Source organism: Photinus pyralis, unplaced genomic scaffold (assembly GCF_008802855.1).
Source record: "Photinus pyralis isolate 1611_PpyrPB1 unplaced genomic scaffold, Ppyr1.3 Ppyr1.4_LG7, whole genome shotgun sequence".
Taxonomy (NCBI): Eukaryota; Metazoa; Arthropoda; class Insecta; order Coleoptera; family Lampyridae; genus Photinus; species Photinus pyralis.
In genome coordinates, this window is record NW_022170738.1 from 29,553,951 (window position 1) to 29,575,002 (window position 21,052).

General features: G+C 35.3%; 2 protein-coding genes across 2 annotated transcripts; both read left to right on the forward strand.

Annotated features, from left to right (window-relative positions):
- The first annotated feature begins 981 nt into the window (after positions 1-981).
- Positions 982-7,740, forward strand: LOC116175377 (LMBR1 domain-containing protein 2 homolog). The gene is made up of 6 exons (XM_031493455.1): positions 982-989; positions 4,283-4,289; positions 6,210-6,449; positions 6,680-6,881; positions 6,926-7,033; positions 7,083-7,740. The coding sequence occupies exons 3-6, from the start codon at positions 6,213-6,215 to the stop codon at positions 7,373-7,375; spliced, it is 840 nt and encodes a 279-aa protein (XP_031349315.1). The 5' UTR covers positions 982-989; positions 4,283-4,289; positions 6,210-6,212; the 3' UTR covers positions 7,376-7,740.
- A 4,659-nt stretch (positions 7,741-12,399) lies between these two features.
- Positions 12,400-18,954, forward strand: LOC116175378 (interferon-related developmental regulator 2). The gene is made up of 6 exons (XM_031493456.1): positions 12,400-12,638; positions 12,908-13,178; positions 17,594-17,792; positions 17,843-18,090; positions 18,137-18,380; positions 18,427-18,954. Exons 1-6 carry the CDS (start codon positions 12,608-12,610, stop codon positions 18,718-18,720), a joined length of 1,287 nt encoding a protein of 428 aa, XP_031349316.1. The 5' UTR covers positions 12,400-12,607; the 3' UTR covers positions 18,721-18,954.
- The last annotated feature ends 2,098 nt before the right edge of the window (positions 18,955-21,052 follow it).

The window sequence follows — 21,052 nt, forward strand, 5'->3', positions numbered from 1 at the left end:
ATTTTTGCTGTTCTGTTTTTAGATCGGTAAGTAATTTTGACGTCGTCGTAATCATAGCAACTGGTAAATTCTACTACTGTCATGGAAACGCCCATGGTAAATAGTCAGAAATGACCGATCGCGCAAAAAATTATATAACTTTGAGAATGACTCCTGGGCTTATACAATCATTTTTTAGCTTGGTTTTGAAAATATAAATTCTACATACATTACTCTAGAGCGACTATATAAGGGTTTTATTAGAAAGACAGTAATTACTACAATATTGCTAAAATAAGAGGGCAAATTTTATTTTTTATTTTAAGCAATTGTTGAATTTTAAAGTACAGTCGCTGTAAAACTGCGCCTCCTCTTTCAATATTGAAAGTTTTGTCATTTAAAATCCAATATTGCGGCCAGGAGTCATTCTCAAAGATTTCATTTTTAAAAAGTTACATCAATCACAATGGCGGCAAGCAGCAGTAGTGCAGCTATTTATTTCTAGATGTCGCTAAGGTACAACTTAACTTGGCGCGCGTCTGTAAAAAATATTAAAGGAACTGCTGCATCCGATTATGATGTCATTGAGTACAATCATTGAATAATAAATCTGAATAGAAAGACAACGCAATGCTTTTTGAAGGGTCCACTTTAACGGAGTTTCTCCGTAGGTTGCCCTCTGGGACAAACTCCGCTTATTAAAAGTAACTAAATTTTAATCGAGGTTTTATACCACCTACTCAACTGAATCAAAGCGATTAGATTTCTTTAGATGACGCTACTTTCGCGTACTTATCTCGTAGACTGCGTGGGCGTTATAGCAGCAGGTGAAGATCGTATTGCAATATTATCTCTGTATTTACAAACTTATGCTTACGTAATACATGTTATTATTTGCACACCTCTTAGGAAATGACGTCAAAGTTATCAACTTACAAGTAAATCTTGATTCCAACGATCTTACCTTATGCAGACTTTAAGATCGAAATTAAACTTTACTATTATTGTACCTACATACAATGTTTTGGGATTATTTCAGAATACGCAATATACTGTCAGTCTCAGTTGTGCGAGCATTTACAGATATTGTTTAATTGCTGTTTCCATATATAAATGCACAAATAACATGTTTTTGAGACAAAATTTGGAATTAAGTACTACTTTAAACAACAACTTTAAAATTCAAATGAGAGAAGTGCAATATAATCTATTATGATGTGAAATGAAAGGTTTTTTAAATCGGCTTCATGAAAGAAATTGTATTGCACTTTTACGAAACGAAGACTCGAAAACGCCATGCCGGCACGTTTGCTTGTAAACCTTTTTCTACGTCTCTCTTGTAACATATTTTTGATATTTTTTAAATATTAATAATTACGGCACCTGAAAATACCATAAATATCAAGTACTTCTACAATTATTTATGCAAGATTCGAGTATTAAATCAAAAATCTGTTACAATAGAGGCATAGATGTGTCCTTTATCTTTACATCGGCACCTAACAACACGGTATAGAATCCAATTTACTCAAAATGTTATACTAAGTCCCACACCTAGACACGTTATTCGACCCATATAATTTCTATTGAAGCGCTTTCCTAGTCGTATGCAGAGAACGGCTTAAGTTCTCGAGTTTACGGATCGAATAAGAAATTTCAAAGCTATTATGAATTTCCATAGCAAGAGAAAAGACGCAGTCGTCAATCGCATTCAATGGAATGTTTTTTACCGTCAAAAAATAAATCAAGAGAACATACATTTATCATAGGGTCCGTTCACTTAGCCCCCCATTAGCCCAAAAATGAACCAATTTTTTTTATGTATTGTCCCTCAATTGTGCATTTATGCGCACCGTTTGTGCTTTTTTGGTTTTGGAGATAATCGAAGAAATCAAATGGGGGCTAAGTGAACGCTTAGCCCTCCCAAAAATTAAACTTTTTGTTAGTTCATCGACGGTATTGCGTAGTACTTCGATTGTGTTTAATCGTGCTTTCATACTCATCGTTTGTGCCTTTTTGGTTTCGGAGATAATAGGAAAAATCAAATGGGGGCTAAGCCTGGGGCTAAGTGAACGCTTAGGTCTCATCAAAAGAAACTGATTTGTACAAACTATAGCTTTTCCGGGCGAGTCATTTTCGAGATCAGAGGGTGGGGGGGTGGAACTGGTTTTATCCTTCATCATGATACTCTAATGAAAAGAGTCTCAACGAATGGAATTAATTTCTACCAACCATAGCCCTCCTCCTCAACCTCTTATCGTGATCAGGTATATTCCCTTATACCTCAAGATCGGATTGTCGGAAGAGGGTACTCACACGCTGATCAAACAGTTGCATAGAGGTAGAAATGGCCCTAGCATGGGCTCCGCCATGATGTGCACATTCTAGTTATTTTCTGGTTATACAGGGTGAAAATTGGGTGATAGAGGGCCGAGGGGTTCAAGATAAGCACTTTTTTTCAAATAAACCGAGGGTCAAACGTGTTTCGTTTGGGAGCCACTCCCAAAGAAGTGGTGATATTTGGAGTTCTTTAATTTTTTTCTCAGCAATCACCAGTTACTTTTGTGTTGTCTTACTGGAAGAAAGGGCAGCAACAAACTGCTCAACGCAAACTATATTAATTGGCACACAAACTTAATTATTAATATTATAGAAAACATGTAAGTAAACAAGCGACAGCACTATTGCCGTACCGCGCGGTCGCTGCCGTTCTCCGTGACGTGTCCTTTCATTCTTCAATCGCTTCCCTAATAGTCTGGATGCCAAACTAGGATTTTTGGCGTAACCTGGAAGTGAGGTACGGTGAAGGTTTTTTGACGGTTTTTTGTTCGTAAGGATGTCTACTTTGAGAATGCCACCTTGACACCCTTGAGCATTTTGAGAAATTCAAGATGGCGGCCAAAAAATACAAAAATTAAAGTTTTAAAAAATATGGGCATATAACACATCGATTTTAGGATTTTTAAGCCTTCTGAATTTAAATTTTTAGTTAAAAATATTTTTGGGGGCGTTTTGGCGGATTGGGGTGGTGTTTTTAAGGGGTTGGTTTTTATATTTTTTCAATATTAACTTGTCGTACATCGATGTATATGTTTTTATGGATAAGGATCCCGAATTCCATATCAAAATGGAGGTACAGCAAGTTATTCAATGTTAAAAAAGTAGAACGACGCCGACAGACGGCCCGAAAATAACATAAAACGCACGGTACGCCTCGCCCGCGCTGCACGACATCATTTTAATAAAAAGATAATAATTATAACAAGTGCAATACGTCTTTTTATAGGTTTCTTGGGGTGGAGATTACAATTTTGATGTCAAAGTATGATTTTTGAATAAATCCTAGAAAGATATACAAGATAGCGTCAAAATTATTATCTTTTTATTAAAATGATGTCGTGCAGCGCGGGCGAGGCGTACCGCGCGTTTTATGTTATTTTCGGGCCGTCTGTCGGCGTCGTTCTACTTTTTTAACATTGAATAACTTGCTGTACCTCCATTTTGATATGGAATTCGGGATCCTTATCCATAAAAACATATAAATCGATGTACGACACGTTAATATTGAAAAAATATAAAAACCCACCCCTTAAAAACACCCCCCACTCCTCCAAAATGCCCCCAAAAACATTTTTAACTAAAAATTTAAATTCAGAAAACTTCAAAACCCTAAAATCGATGTGCTACATGCCCATATTTTTAAAAAATTTAATTTTTGTATTTTTTGCAGACATTTTTGGGCGGATTCTTAAAATAGACCTACTTAGTGACCTAAAACCGCAAAAAAATTTTCACCGTACCTGAAACAATCACTACACAACAGTTACAAAGATGAGTGACACGTTTTTAATTAGGTTTTCGCTCGGGTTTTCGGGTATGCCCTTTCCGATTTTGAAAAAAATTTTCAAAATTCCTATCACGGAAGGGCGCACCCCTGCTTCGACGAAATTTGGTGCCTGGCGGGTTTTGAACATAAAAATCACGAATCTGGAATTACTTTTTGAAAATTCGAAAAAAAAGTTCCACTGCAATTCTTGGCCGGCCAACGAAAATGAGGATGAGTTAAGGAACAAAATTTTAAAATAACTTTTCAAACAAAAGTTATAGGTACTCGTTTGGTGAATGGGCCTTGGGACAAAGTGTCTCTCGCCTACTACTATAGTGAATGATCTAATTTCGTATGTAGTTAGTTGAAAATGTCACAAATAACAAAAAAATAACGATTTAAGTTGCCTCCATTTGATTTGTCATTGTCCTATTATCTCCAAAACCAAAAAGGCACAAACGGTGCGAATAAATGCACTATTGAGCACAAATGATTATTGAGGCACAATACGTAAAAAAAATTAGTTCATTTTTGGCTAAGTGAACGGACCCTTTATCATATTATCATAGCATATTGTTGTCTAATTATCTTGTATCCAATAATTGACTTTTTACGTTCTGCAACAACGCTGTTATTATTATTGAATTAAGAACTTATAACTTGTTAAAAAATTAAGTCGGATATTCATCTGAAAACTGTATTTAGACGATCGTTGTATCAAAGGTATCCAGTTACCGACGTGCGTAAGTTTATCAATGGCATGATGTCACCGTAGTCAAAACATTCTCTCTCACCTCTCTACTCATTTTGAAGTGAGTATCTCGGCTATATTGTATGAATTAAAAAATGTTGAAGAGTTTCCTTTAATCACGTTTTGTTACTTGCCGTACGATACCAGCACATTCTAGATAAAGAATACTGGCCACCTTTTCTCCTATCTCACTGACCTTCTATTCAGATTTATTATTCAATGGTACAATGAATGGTTGTTTGTCTAAAGACGAGTACATAAACGTGACCTATGCCAACATTCCTTTCTCGTTTACTAAGATAAAATGACATGTGTGATTTGAATGTGTGTGGGCGACCCTCCGCCCCTCCGGAAAAGAAGACAAGTAGTTAAAACCGTTTGGAAATTTTACATTTACAAGATTGTGTAACGCTGCTCTTATCCTATGTCTATCCTACGTACATTTCCTAAAAATCACAGGGGTGCAAAAATGCATTTATTATCTTCGTTGGCGCAGAGACCAGATCTACTGTCCAAATTCTCCGGGTATGCTCAGGGGTAGAGATCATGGGGGGCGGGGGTGAATTTTCAGTAAAAAATATGAATTGCCCCGAGTAACAAGCAAATTTTTTACTTCACTGCACCCTCGTAGCGCCACCCCTAGGCATCCTCTGTCAATTTCGAGGGCAGAGATGGACTCTACGCCCCCGATAACCCCCGAGTAGGATTTCTCCAGCTTATCATATAACGAGCCATCAAGAAAGGATTGACAATCAAGTCGCCGATTTTCTGGGTAACCAAAAATTCCAAAGGTTACTCGACAAGTGACGACAACAACTCTTTTTTGATCGCATAGTATGAAGTATTAGTGAAAATAATGATTACAAATTGTTAGGTATGACAAAATAAACAAAAACAAATAGTTTTTTGTAAATAAAGAAAATTCCCCTATGTATCCTTTTAAATTCACCACGTCAAAGCATTATAAGAATATTAACAAATGAACGTCAAAAATTTTATTTGCGATTTCGACTGCAGGGCTAGGTATTTGAACAAAAAATCATACCTTGAATTTGTTGAATTATAACCTCTGGTAATAGTGCATAATCGGTTTTTGCGTGTACCTTTAAATGCAATTTAATCTATATCAACCAGCTGTTTTTTATCTCTTTTAAATAAGCAAAGGAATGTGCACAAGGTCATGGCAGCCAACATGTAAAAGTAATTTAATTTAGAGTATACACAAACCAATTGTGTAAGTAGATATAGTACCATCTACTCGACACGATGTGGCAGTACAATTTATTTACTACAAAGATAATACGTCACTATCTTTCGATTTTAAAACATGCTGCGAGCTCTGATATTTAATAGCTGAATCATGGTTGCCTCATTTCATAACTGGTTCAATTTTTTAATTCGTATGTCGTCCTTAATTGAGTTTATAATGACGCTTGATGTTGGCGCAGCCGTATAACTCAAGGTTAAAGTGAGACAGTTGGTAGAGCAACCTCGGCTGAAACCCCGCCCACTCAAAAATAAAGGCCAAAAATAACAATGTATGGTGTGTCGAAATTTCTGAACTATAATATGTTGTTAGGGATATGCATGTATGCTTCTCTGTTGTCGACAATCCCAGGTCAGTGAGATTACATGCGTTAAATTTTGTTTCAGATAATGTCAACAATTGTCATATTATATCTATGCTACTGTGCGTACTCGACAGTATTGAAAATACGTGTTTTAAATTTGTACTATCTCGCACCTCATCACCAGACTAACGAATATAGCTTGATCTTTTCTGGGATGATGCTAAGTAGATTAACACCGCCGCTGTGTCTAAATTTCTTGGGTTTAATTCACATGGACAGCCATATTATAAAAAAGCAGATGTCCGAAACCTACTACACACAGGTAATTTATTTGCTAGACAGAGTGGGTCAAAGTAGGTACATGCTTTTTATATGGAACTCATGTTTCTCATAGTTTTATCCCTGTAGGGCGTTTTTAGAACTATTCAATTTATGTTGGTACATATCTTTAAGATCCGAGAAACGCCCATACGGTTTGAGACTCAAGTTTCCATTAGAAAGTGTCCACTTTGACCCACTTAGTAGAATTAGATTCAACTTTTAATTCCTCAGATAATGGGACACATGGACGTCATAGCAATAATATCCGACGGGTTTAACGTCTACTTTCCCATAGCAATTCTGTTGTTTTGTCTGGCAACTTATTTCAGTTTAGGCGCGCGACTTCTCTCGGTGATCGGCTTCCATCAGTTTGTCGGCGATGACGAAATTACAACGGATTTGGTCGACGACGGCAGAGAGCTTATTAAAAGAGGTAAACTGTCACCAAAAATGTCGTTGGTCACCTTTCTGTTACAGAAAAACGCAAGCGTGAGCGTGCGGAGGAGTCGTCGAATCGAAAGCACGAGTTTAATCAGCGGTATCCCGTCACCAGTCGGTATCGAATTCGAAATAGTACTGATACAGGTAAGTGTTATGTCAGGTTATCGCTAATCTTTGACGCAATCCTTTCTAGTTCGGCCTGTAACTCGAGAACTTGTAGAATCGACTCGGTCGAACCTTCTCAAGGAGGGCGGTAATGTGGAGTCGTACGAGGGTACACGATTTAATTCAAGCGATGTGGATACCAGTTTTCCACCAGATAGTAACGAAGATATTGGTGCTCGATTTGGAGTTAGCACTCATAAGATTATTAATGAACGTTTTGATAGTAGTGAAGATTTAGATCCTAGATTTTCGGATGGATATCAAAGTCATAATTATAAAAGAGTCGGTCCACCTCCGCGGGGTATATTTGATGATGTGTAGTTTAGCGCAATTGTTTTAGATACAGGAATCAATATTTCATATTAAGTTATATTAAGTTCTAATGTGATATTTTTCGTACCTGCTTTAGATGAAAAATTATATTAAGGTATGGACGAAGTTGTGTAGCCAAGCAGCAAATTCATTATAATATACGTTTAACGTTTGCACATTAATTCAAATATTTGCTATATATTTTATTACTAGGTACTCTGTAAGTGCTTCAATTTTAGACATTTTGGACAACAATTACCTACACATTCCACAACTTATGATAATGTATTTGAAAGATTTTGAATATGATAATAGTTGGGCGCAAAATTAACCTTCAAGTAACACAATAAATAAAGTAAATACACAAAACTCTACTTGAAACCTTCTCATTAGATAGTTTTAGACACCTACTGATTCTCATAATTCCTACTTCAAAAACTGTTTTAAAAATTCACTTAAAACAATAAAAAAAATTATATGGATTTTAAGGTATTTTTTAAATTAAATAAACACATTAACATCTCATATTTGGGTTCCTTATTTCAAGAATTGATTTCAGTATGCAAACAGAATTCATGAAGTAAAATTCTGATATATGCTATAGGTACTAAAGAGTACACATGACTGTACTATACACCTTCTGAAACCATTCCCAATATGTTACACATAAGCTAACTAAACATTTAGATACAAATGTAACAAATTATTGCAATGGAAAATGAATGCAAGCGTTTTGCAATAAAAATTAATAATACAATAAAGAACAGAGCATTGCATATTGCACTCAATGCTATGGTGTACCGTATCCTGACTTGTGAACTAGGAAAAAAATCAATTTCGCTGAGAAGCTACAACCCAAATAACGGCAATATGCGTGAAGCACAAGCACTTCCAAATGTTTTTGGAGAAATAGCAAAAATAATGAAGGGTCACATTTTCATCCCCATCCATTTCTATGAAAACTATAGTTGTCAGGTAAACTCCTGACTTGACTTTCCAACTACTTTTAATAGTCATTGCAATTATTATCTTTGGTCATAGTATAACATTTAGAAAATACCCTCTAGCGCCTTTATTTTGAACCCGACGCAAAAAGTGTAGAAGTTTTTTTGTAGATCTCATAAGACCCTTCTTTTTTGTAATTAACACTTTTCACTTTGATGCTTACTTTTAGAGGAAAATGCAAATTAAAAAATAAAATAAATAGTTTAACTTTTCAATTCAAAACTTCTCAAAACCAAAGGAACTCACAAAAAAACTAATGAATTTTTTGTAGAGTTTTCTAAGCCATTTTGGCCAGGTAAGTTAAAAAAGAAAAAAAAACTTTTCAAGCCGTTATGAATCTTTTAAACTTTTGACACCCTCAACAACCATGAAGATGGTTACGGATCAAAACCATAAAAGGACGTTTCCCCATACCACCCTATATGCACCCCAAATTTCGTCCAAATCTGTTCAGGGGTTTTTTAGTTATCGTGGTCACAAAAAACGAACCACACACACAGACGTCAAGCTAAAAATCACTTTTTTGGAGTCTGTGCTTCAAAACGTCCAGAAAACGCAATATTCATATCGAAAATTTATCACGATTACAATTTACAATACTTTGATCCTTTATACATACTTTATATGTAGTCGGAAAGTAAAAAGTAGCAGAAATGAAAATTAAATATCTATAGTATTTTCCAAAAATAGCATGATTGAGCGGGATCACATTTTTTGGCTCCACCCACCGGTAATCAGAAGGAGAGTGGCACAAATGATTCCAGTACATAGTTTTTTTGACAATAGTAAGAAAGGGGCGGGGTCGCATTTCCTTGGTTCGATCGCAAATTCTGTGCGAAAGCGAGTAGTTAAAATGTAGGGGCATCTGGGTCGTTTGCGATAAGGAGTTTTTATCGGACGAAATCGCAGACGTGTTTTTACCGCTGTTACGAGATAAGGGTTTTTACAATGTGCGCGTTATTGCCGGCGTAAGTGGGAAGGTTTGACGCGTTCTTTCGAAGCTGGCGTTATCAAGTCCAACTGTGATTGGCGGTGTTTTTGAAAATTCTGAAGATAATTTTATAGTATATAGAAGTAGGGTTGCCGGTTGCGTTTAAATATTGGAATCAACGTAAGACCGAGGCTACTGCGGCGAGTTTTCGTGACGTTAAAAAGAGTGCCAGAGTGTGTATTTTTGATCACGCTAATTTCGAGGGCGTTGTTGGCACGATATTTGTTTAATTAAACACCGTGGCTTTCGAAGTAAAGTGTGTAGAAGAAATTAAACAATCTGTTCAATCTCCATACTAGAATTCGTTCCTTTAGTTATTCCTCAGAAAGTTCCTTTAAAGAAATTACCCTTAGAACGCCCTGTATATATACATATTAACTATTTCGCCTGTCCTTGTATATGTTCCCACTTGGTATGTGCGACGCATTAGCCGCTGAATTTAAAATTAGCCGGAGTTTATTTGTTTTGTACCAGTAAAAACTTTTGCCGATATCAATTAATCTACTATATCGCTACCGAAAAAAGCAACACCAACCGCCATCGTCTAGATTCTTCGTTTGTTTATTGCGCATTCTTCTCAAAAGATCGAATTCGAAACAACAATAAATGTATCGTCATATCACCAAATCAAGATTTAGAATCAATTTATTTTATTTACATTTTTAACAATAAACACGTTAATCATTATTGTCAATATTCTTTCAACATTCCCCTTATTACAAAAGCGTAGCAAGCATATTCCATCATATACAGTCTACATTCATTTGTGCAAGATTCTAAAACGGTTTGTCCTTATTCAGAATTCGAGTGTGAGTAAACAAAGCAGTTGTCGGCTTTCTAAAAAGTTATTTCATGAAAAGTTGAAAGTTTTTACAGCCCGAGCAGCCACCGAAAATGTGTTCACCTTAATCATTAAACCAGATTGTTCAAGTTCGCAGTGTTACCGTTTGTGTGAGTTAAGTGCGCCTATATCTCCAGACCTTTTACGACCATTATTTGGATTATTAGAGAAAAAAACTAAGTAATTTAAGATTTTTTCATTTTTAATTATCGACCGCTTGTGTTCTTTCGGTCAGGGATTTTGTTCTAATTTTTTGATGTTTCGAATTACATTTTTGTCATTGTCTATCAATTTATTTTGTGTTTATTCGAATCCTTTGTGCGACCCAGATAGTCGCTTCATGTCAGATTTTTTTCTATAATAGGTGGCCAAGATTTATTTTAGGTGTTCAAAATTTGTGTAATAGATCTTTGGAATTTTCAGAAGATGATCGAGGCTACCGACCCTCTCAAATTGAAAAAAACTGAAGTCAATATTAGGATTTTTCTTCTATACCACGTTCGCACCTCCAGATGCAGTATGGAGTCTTATAAACTAAATGCCTTTCTTTTAATTTGCGTCATTCTTCGATCTATCTTTAATTATTCCTCGCCGCAATGATGTCGAACTGACATGATTGAATTGCAGTATAGTTATTTATGGTATAAGTGTGTTATATTACAAATAAGTCACGCGAGAAAAAAGTAAAGTTATTTTCTCAAGTGACTTATTTGTAATTAACACACGTGCACCATACAAAACTTTATCCAACACCTCCTCAAGCTGGTTTAAAACGTGGAAATCTTAAAAACTGCGTGTTCCGCGAAAAGCTAGAGTGCATGGAATACAAAAGCAATAATTCGTTGCTATGGGGAATAATAAACAACAAAAAATTTAGTCAGAAAATTTATATGGATTTACTTATGGTTCCTGTACTTTATCTTGCTAGTGAGTTATTTTACGTCCATAACTCATTAGTGGGTTATACCTATTATACCTTACTCGTTTAATTTCGTCATGATAATGACTGGATAACATAGAGGTGTTGGATAAAAGTATTAAAACACAACATAGGTAATCTTCTTGTGCTGTCATTGTCACGGTTGGCAAGCCTCTATGTCCATAAGTACCAAATTGCATCTGGAGGTACGAATGCGCGCTATACTTATAACAGATATGCCAGATGTGTACGAGGAGAAATTATAAAATTTCAAGTTTCAAGTTGCATGTATTTAATATTTTGAGCTATAGCTAGACAGGTGTCAGTTAGTTTATTATAATAAGTCAATACAAACATCAAGCTCCAAGCTACTCCGACGTTTTCCTACTAATTCGTAAGGTAAATACAACAACTTAAACCTTCTGCAAGGGTACCTCTAAAAAAGCACGAGGGCCCAGAACAAGAGACGGACAATAAATAAATAAAAGTGGGGGGGGGGGTCATTTTTATCCCAATGCAATTTGCCTCCCTTACTTAACGCGCGGGTAGTAAAAATACTATCATAATCTCATTCGTTAGTGCGATCTAAAGTACAGATGTAAAATGACGGAAGTTGTGTCTTTCTTCTCCCATCCCCATCACTACGATGATGCCACAGCCGACTACACTGTTGCCGGATTTATTAAAAGTCCCTGGCAGGTCTGCGGATGTCCCCGCACCGTTTTTAGGCAGAGATTTTAAAGAAGCAATGTGTAGGAGGGTGCTATCGTTTTTTCCGGAACCTTGAACTTTTTTTCTTATCATAGAAAAATATTTATTTAAAACTGTAAACTACATACTATAACCGCAGATATCTTTACGTTTATCTGTGCTATACCCAAAGGAATCTCTAGCGCTTTAATTTCTTTTGGGTTTTTTTCATGCGCAATTAATCGAAAAGATACAAAATGCTTGACCCCTTACGGAAAAATACTTAAATTTTTACCCACGTGTGTTATCTAATCTGATCAGAGCTTTAATCGACACTTGAAAATTGATAATTTTGGAAGTGTTGCCCTCGAACAATAAAACATTGCGAAACAATAGGTAAGATATTAGATAACTACACAAAGTTAGGTGAGCGATGAGAGTAGGTACCTAAAATTTGCCCCGTTTTTCGAAGGAAATGCAGCTACGCCATTGCATTTTTCCGGGTTGTGTAAATTTTGTAATTTCTAAAAATTGCGCAATGTTGGAATTGTTGTGTGACTAACTTCAGGTATATAAGATCATTCGCGCTTTGACCAAATCCGATCAGTTGACCGTCTGACGTTCAACGTGAAACATGTTATTGAGTTTTAAAACAAATTTATCTCAAATTAAATGTCAAGTGCTAAGTATACGTGGAGAAAAACGTATAAGAAACTGTTTACCGTCTTGATCAAGTGTTAAATTAGTTGTTTTATTAGTAAATTTAAGAAATAGTGTATATTATTATTTGTGACCATGCCGAAAGGAAAACGAAAAGGAAAGTCTGGTACGTTCGCCTTTATTGCCGTATAGCATAAGGTCGAGTTTTGCGAGGGGTTTCCCTTACGTCAACTGCTTATAAATTCTAATTGGGGCATATGGATACCTAAAACGCTAAATTCGCAAACATATTTTTAATATTGAACGAATTCTTGCTGTCATAATTGTGTGGCAAACATATGTTTTGAATTATTAGAAATATTGCAAGAACGTCATATGACTCGGCATTCTCTCATCCAAATATTGCAAATTGATATTGTCATTATTTCAAAACAGATCGTAGATACGAGGGATCCATTCAAACATCCGATGAGGAATCTGTAATCGATAACGTTAGCTTGATTAGCGGATACTCGGAAAATACAAGCGCCGAAGATGGTATCACGGACGAAGTCGACGGATTCACGCAGCAGGAGGCGTTCGAAGAGAAGCTAATGGAAGCGATAGACGGACTCACTCAGAAATCCGCACAGGGTCGTGCTAATAGTTTCGAAGCGGTCGCCAAAGCTTTTATCAAGAAATATGTACCAGACTTTGTTCAGGATAGGTAATTTGAATTTATTTAAATTTATTCTATCAACAAAAAGTTTATTCCTCGAAAGAGATTTTGTTTGGTAAACAATAATTTATTTCGAAGTTGAAGGTCCAGATCTATAATTGGTGTTTGTATCTACTTATACCTATTATAGTAGGTATTACATAAGCGCTGCTTATCTAGACATTTAAACTTAGCATTAATAGGTAAAAATACCTACCTTTATCGGAACTAATATGTGTGATAGCCTTGATTCTGTTATTACACGGTCAGTGGTACTCAAACTGTTTTTTGCGAAAACATATGGTTAATCCCATTTTGTGTTTGACAAATTTTTTACACAAATTTGACTCGTCTGGTTTCAGATTTTGTAAGCTTACTTAGTGACTTGCTGGTTTGCAATTTTCATGGTCAGATTTTTCACAGGCAGAGCAAAAAAACTACAGTGTGTCCAAGACACAAATGACCAGCATGGGGAAATCGTAAACCATAAGAGATACGTAGTCTGTTAAATTAAAAAAAGTTGTGTATTTTAGGGCTTAGTAAAATGATGCTTTAGTAACCTAATATTTAACAAACTGTACACCGGGCTAAATAACTATTGGTGTAGTATCGTGTAAACTTGGATTCTCTAATTGGGTTGAGCAACCTGCAATAATAGTTCCACGGTTTCTTGTGGTACATGACATTTCATACAGTTATCGTCTTCTTCCAGATTCATTATGCCCATCTCGAATGTCAACTGTTTTACTAAAAATGTGTGGCTTTCTGATACACACTGTCTTTATTCTTCCATTTGCAGCTATGTGGTATGTGGTGCAAACCAACATTATAACTGACATTATCAGCAGAAATGTTTTGATCATACCAGATGTTCAAATAATTTCAAAAATATATCACACAAAAAAGAAAAATTTAAAAAAATTTAAAATTCAAAATGGTGAAAAAAACTTTAAATCCTTTTGGAAATTTTTTCTTGATCTTTTTTGAATTACTTGAATATTTTTTGAATTTTTTTAAAATCTTTTTGAACTGGTTTGGATCACTTGAATCTTTTTTTAATTACATCCATGGTGTTTCCTATCTTTTTAAAACAAGAATTGACATTATCAGCAGAAATGTTTTGATCATACCAGATGTTCAAATAATTTCAAAAATATATCACACAAAAAAGAAAAATTTAAAAAAATTTAAAATTCAAAATGGTGAAAAAAACTTTAAATCCTTTTGGAAATTTTTTCTTGATCTTTTTTGAATTACTTGAATATTTTTTGAATTTTTTTAAAATCTTTTTGAACTGGTTTGGATCACTTGAATCTTTTTTTAATTACATCCATGGTGTTTCCTATCTTTTTAAAACAAGAATTTAATCTTTTTATATTAAAATATGTAATGTAATATGTATATGATTCCATTTCAAAAAATTTTATTAAATCTGATAATTTTTTAATCTGACCTCGTATACTATTTTTATGTATCTTCTTTAACTAAGTATATATAGGGCCATTTTGAAATTGACAGGTTTTAGCGTATTTTCCAGTTCATGTTGGAAGGCGTTATTATGACCACTTTCTCCGTCCGTCCGTCCAGAGCCTTAACTCTCACCTTAACTACTACAGTTTTCAAGATATTTAGTTCGTTCTTTTTGCTTTCAGTAGCTTATATAGGTCTGGCACCTCAACCAAGAAAATCTTGACAATTAATGTGTGCGCATGCGCAAACTCAACTTTCGTATTTATAGATACTTTATTGAAATTGTAACCCCACATGCTTCTATAGCGCGTTCACACCTTCAGATGTAGTATGGCGCTTATGGACAATGCATGCTTGCCAAACTCGTTGCCAAACTTATAAATAAATGTGAGAATGATAGCACAAGGCGATATTGTGTTTTAATACTTCAATTCAATCATATGTCAGTTTGGCATCATTATGGTTAGGAACATGGATAGCGTTATCGAAGAATAACGTAAATTAGTAAGAGACGCATTTAGTGCATAAGAACCCATTGCAGCTGAAAGTGCCAACGCAGTATAGTAAAGACAAGCATATCGCATATTGTGGAATCAGATGTGCACAGCGCATATGTCATCTTCCGGGAGATTTTATTACGTCTAAAGTTTTTCTATTTTGTTTCGAATTTAAATGCGCTATTTTATTCTGAATTAATTTTTGACATATGTCAATTTTTCTCTAAAAATTTAAAGATGCAAGAGTCCATTCAAAAATTCATAGGTATCACTTAAACCAGGGGTCGGCAACCTATTGAAACGGAAGAGCCAAAAGTTACAATTTGCAAAATTTCCCAGTTTTTAAAGAGCCACTAAAAATTTTCAAATCAGTGCTATAATATTTGGTCATATAGAGGGTCCTGCAACATTACGTTCGTCATTTCTAGCTTATGCCTGGTAAAAAAGATTTAAAAAAAATCTTGTGTGCAAATGTCAACTATACATGGTTGTGGATCTACAGAAATTATTTTTGAATGTACAGGGTGTCCCATTTTTACGGTGTCAATAAATAAATGCTTTTTTTAAATAGAACATCCTGAATTATTGTACTTGTTTCAATGTCATTTGTTCAAAGTACCATAACTATTATTTTTCAAATTTTTATCTACCACTATTTTATTTCGCTATTCGATTGTGTTTTGTATCCTCTTCAATTTTTATACGAGGTGTCCTGTGCTTAAAATTCATAATTTTTATGTTATTCAAATTTTTTTCTTATTAATTAATTACATATTTATACATCGGAGTAGGCTGTCATAATAAAAAAAGACAAACAAATGTCGCAAATTAGGTAATTATGTACTGCAAGTGTACTTTCAATTTCGTAATAAAATAAGATCCATTAACATGAATTTCGAAAAAATGTACTAAGTTTTTTAGATAAATGCAGAGAGCCGCAACTTTACATCAAAAGAGCCGCAGGTTGCCGACCCCTGACTTAAACCGTTTAAGATATGTGAGCGCTCTTTTTTATAATCGAACCTCTCAGTCTAAGGAATTGTTGAGTGGCCGTTTCGAGGGCTGCTACAATTTTTCAAAGTTGCATTAAAAAATTGTCAAAAACTTATAGCCACAGTTATTAACATTCTGTATGCTTATATCCGGTGGTTTTTGAGTGTGTGAGAATTTTAGATATCAATTAACAAAACAATTGAGCACTATTAAGTAAGTACATACTATATCGACAGTATCCGTGACTTTTCCTTACCCTATCGATGACAGTCGAGTTCAGTACAATCGTCACTTGATGTGACACCATTGTATTTTGCTATTGAGCAAAACTCATAACTTTGTACCAATATACGAAAACATAAACAATGTTAAAACATAAACAATGTTAAAACTAAAATGGCGCCGCTTCTGGTATTTATGGAAGCGGCTCCATCTTGAAATTATTTTATTTCAGTTTGTAACCGTAATCGTTGATTATGACTAAATGAAATTTCAAGTTTCTATTTCAACTGCAAGTTTAAAAACTTTTAAGGAACGGACTATGCTAATCTCCCTGTATATACCAGTTGTTGTTTATATCAAATTAAGTTCCCTGTCACTGGATTTATACTGGCAACACCCACTCGCTTGTGGTTTTGATAAGTTTATTTCTTATTGGCAGTAAAACCACGGCAGCGATTAGAAAAACAGCTGATTTTCCTGAGTTGATAAGGCATCGTGAACATTTGTAACAACTTGCATTATGATCTACTTCCCCTAAATCAGGGGCCGGCAACCTGTGATATAAAGTTGCGGCTCTCCGAATTTAAAAAAATATTGAATAAAATAAAAACTGCGGGGTTTAAGCATAGGACACCCCTTATAAACATTGAAGAGAACACAAAAGACAATCGAATAGCGAAATAAAATAGTGGTAGTTCCATTTGAAAAAGAATAGTTATAGCACTTTGAACAAATGGCATTGAAACAAGTAAAAATATACAGGATGTTCTATTTAAAAAGATCAGTTATTTATTGACATCTTAAAAATGGGACACCCTGTACATTCAAAAATAATTTCTGTAGATCCACAATCACCAATATTTTTTACCAGGTGTCAGCTATGTAGGAAAAACCGACGCACTGTTGCAGGACCCTGTATATAGCCAAATACTATAATATTGAATAAAAAATTTTTTGTGGCTCTTTAAAAACTGGGAAATTTTGTAAATTGTAATTTTTGGCTCTTCCGTTTCAATAGGTTGCCGACCCCTGCCCTAAATAGTGTAAGGGTATGTTGTGAAACAAGTTACACTTCGATTACAACACCAACACCTACCCTCAATTTTATTTTTATGAGAAATGACTACTTTTGAGGAGGGGGAGGGGCACTTCTGAAATTTTTCTACTTCATTGGTACTTGGTGTAATAATTAAAAAAAAACATTTGTATAGCATTGGCATTTAGTACTCGGTGCTTTCCTAGGAAATTAACCATAATTGATTGCATCGAAAGAAGTTTGCGTAAAGGAAGAGGTGTTGAACAGGAGGTCTCTGCAGAATTAGCACCACTACTATGTGTTCAACTAGGCGTCGATGCTAGCAACGAAGTAGTTGCCAATTTAAAACCTGTATTGAAATCAACAGCCAATGACAACTCTGTGTCCGCATTAGCCAGGGCCAAGGTAAGTCAACTTTCCCACAAGTTTAAATTAACAACACAATTTTGTTTTAGTGTTGTACATCACTAGCTTTAATAACTTACTTATCCGGCGGCGAAATGGGAGACGTACTAACTTTAATGCAACAATTCCAAGTGATTTTCTCGGGTAGCTATCTGAAAGGAGATGGTTCATTGCCAAATGTGAATAGCGACGCCGCCACACTTCACGCCGCAGCGTTAAGTGCTTGGACGCTTCTATTCACATTAATGGCACCCGGTGATGTATACACAATGATTGGTAACGGTACCAATTTCACTCCGTAAGTTGAGCGATACAAATAATCCATTATTGACATTAAATTGTAGGTCTCTGGTCCAACTTGCACAATTACTTGCCTCTCCCTTCCTTGAGGTTCGATTATCTGCCGGAGAAGCGCTAGCTATCGTTTTTGAATTGGGACGAGAGTACCACGAGGACTTTGCCGAAGAGTTTATACCAGACCTAGTTGACACTTTACGTCAGCTCGCGACTGATTCGCATAAATATCGCGCCAAAAAAGATCGGAAACAACAACGCGCGACTTTCAGAGATATTCTATACTACATTGAGGTATACAAGGCCGAGTCAAATACGATTTAATGAGCCAATTTTTTAGGAGGATAACTTACAAGATTTACAAATACGATTCGGCAAGGAGATACTCGTTTTGGACAGTTGGACTCGCAGAAAACAATACTATGTGCTTTGTCACACTTTGGGATCCGGATTGAACATGCATTTAGCCGAAAACGAACTTCTTCGAGATATTTTTCAATTGGGTAACAAACTTATAATGGATACACCGTCATTAAAGCAATCGAAATTGGAGAGGCATTTGGTAAATGCGGCCGCTTTTAAAGCTAGAACAATTTCTCGCAGTAAGAATAGAGATAAACGGTCAGATTTTTGATTTGTTGTAGTGGAAATGAAGTAGGTATCTATATCAAATTAATTAACATGATGTGTATTTATTTTTATTAGTTTGTAATTAGAAGTAAGTAGACTCATTGTTGTTGTTTTGAAACTGAGTGTGTCAGTTTATAATCAATCCAAAGTAGTAGTACTAGCTCATTTTCCATCTGCTTTGAGCTAACAGCAGTGCTTTTAATTGGTTTATTGTACAATAAAGAATTCTACCATGTAACATCTTTTTACTTTACAATTACTAATTCTAACTTATTTATTTATCTGAAAAATTTGTTGAAGATTATTTTAAATAAAGTTGAGCGAATTCCATTTATTTCAATTAGTTTTACTACCTGGTCTCTCGTAGGTGATAAGATTTTACCCAATATCCCAAAGTAAAATGACGTTTTACACGTTAGATTCCAACAAAAGTAGTGGTGGTGGTACTTGCTTCGTCAAGGGTTATGGTATCATTTTTAGTGTTCATCATCGGGTGCCCAATTGTCGGACGAAAACACGTGCTCGCGCATGACGTCACTCTAGTTACATCTGTCACGTGATCCCATAAAGATTCAATGGTGGGCCTAGTTTTCGACGTATAATCTGCATTGTGGTGCATATTATATTTATCGTACGTACAGGAATATGTGTAGTTGATAGTCCTGCATTGCAAACACTCGAGTTTTTGCTTCTATTAATAGCGAATACCTTTTATTTCCGATTTCATTACACCGCGAGGATACCCAATAAACATTTAAACGATAATGCCTGGTTGCGCGAATGCAAAATGTAATAATTATTCACGAAAAACGAAGGGTTAATGTGTTAAATACTTCGGAAGTGAATATACGTATGCGAAAAAATTTGTAGACTAAACAAAATTGGGGCATCCGTTATCATACGAGGAGACGCTGTAGCCGAGTCAAAAAAGAACGTTCTTAGGATAGAAGAATAAGCTTTGTACAAAATTACATGCTTAAATTAAAAAAATAAGCTGAAAGCAATTTGTTTAATATAATTAATATATTTACAGTACGCGGAAATACTTTTATTGCTTCGATCATTTAGATATACGTGAGTATATCAAATTATTAAATACATTTTGATTGATTACAAGCCCTAGTCTACTATATTTTCAAACTGTTTAAAAAATAGAGGTACATGATCTTCGTTTTTCATTCACGTACACGCGCTTGGCGCACCATTTGAACAATACCTCTACTTACATTTTATCTGCTTTGCATTTCATTGTAAGGTTTTTGTGCGAGCTTGCATTTGTGTGTGTAATATTATATACTGAAATAAACCTAAATTTTGCCGACAGATACACAAATAATAGTGCGTTTCCGTAACCTCTTCCCTATCCATTTGTATACGCGCGCCGGAGTTTGTAACGTGATTGACGTCATACGGCGTGGGGAAAGGGGACACGATGCGCGTTGCGATACTGTTTTTATTATACCATGGTGTTCATGAACAACATAGCCATGATACTAGCTTAAAGACCAAGCAATTAACGTTAATACTTAAAAGCAAGCAAAGGTAATAAGAGTATTATTACACAAAAATGCGTATTTGCAAAAGATAACAGGAATTTTACAGACTACATAATATGATAGGGGATTTTGGGATTTACTCGACCGCGGCAGATTAAAGTAAGGTGGGTTGACTACGCGTTGAAAAGTGTTCATTTCTATAATCTGACGATTCAGCTTGATGTTATGACGTGCGTAGTGGGAAGGTCACGAACTGTTACCTTGACATTTTCGAGCACGTTGGAATTTTTTTTATTTCGAAGGAAATTATTCAAGAATAACAGAAGAAATATAATCTGTCGATTTCCACACGCCAAAGTGGAACAAATCGTTAATAAAGTTCAGTGCGTTCAGCAGTTGACTGAGATCATAGGTGCTCGTGTCATAAACTTGAGAGGTTCCACCCTGTATATACAACGTACGGCGATGCACACATTTTTGAGAGTTGGCAACCACGCAACTTTTAGGTGAGAAAAGATATGGAGGAAAGCTGTTTGCGCCATCTGGAGAGCAGGGACGTGGCCACGTGGGTTACGTAGTCTAAGGGTTACGTTTGGCATCGGACTTTAAGGGCGGTCGCTCCATAATTGTTTTTTCTTATTTTGTGTTATTTAATGCAGGTAGTAATCTTTGCATTTCTTTACATCGTACTTGTGTTTTGTATGCAGCATTTTATATTTTTATGAGTTTCAATCTTTGTTTTTGAAATTGACTTGATTTAACCTTAATGCAGAATCACATATTTGATACCGTTATCCGTTATCGTTTACGTTTTTGGTGTAATGTTTGCTTAATTTATGT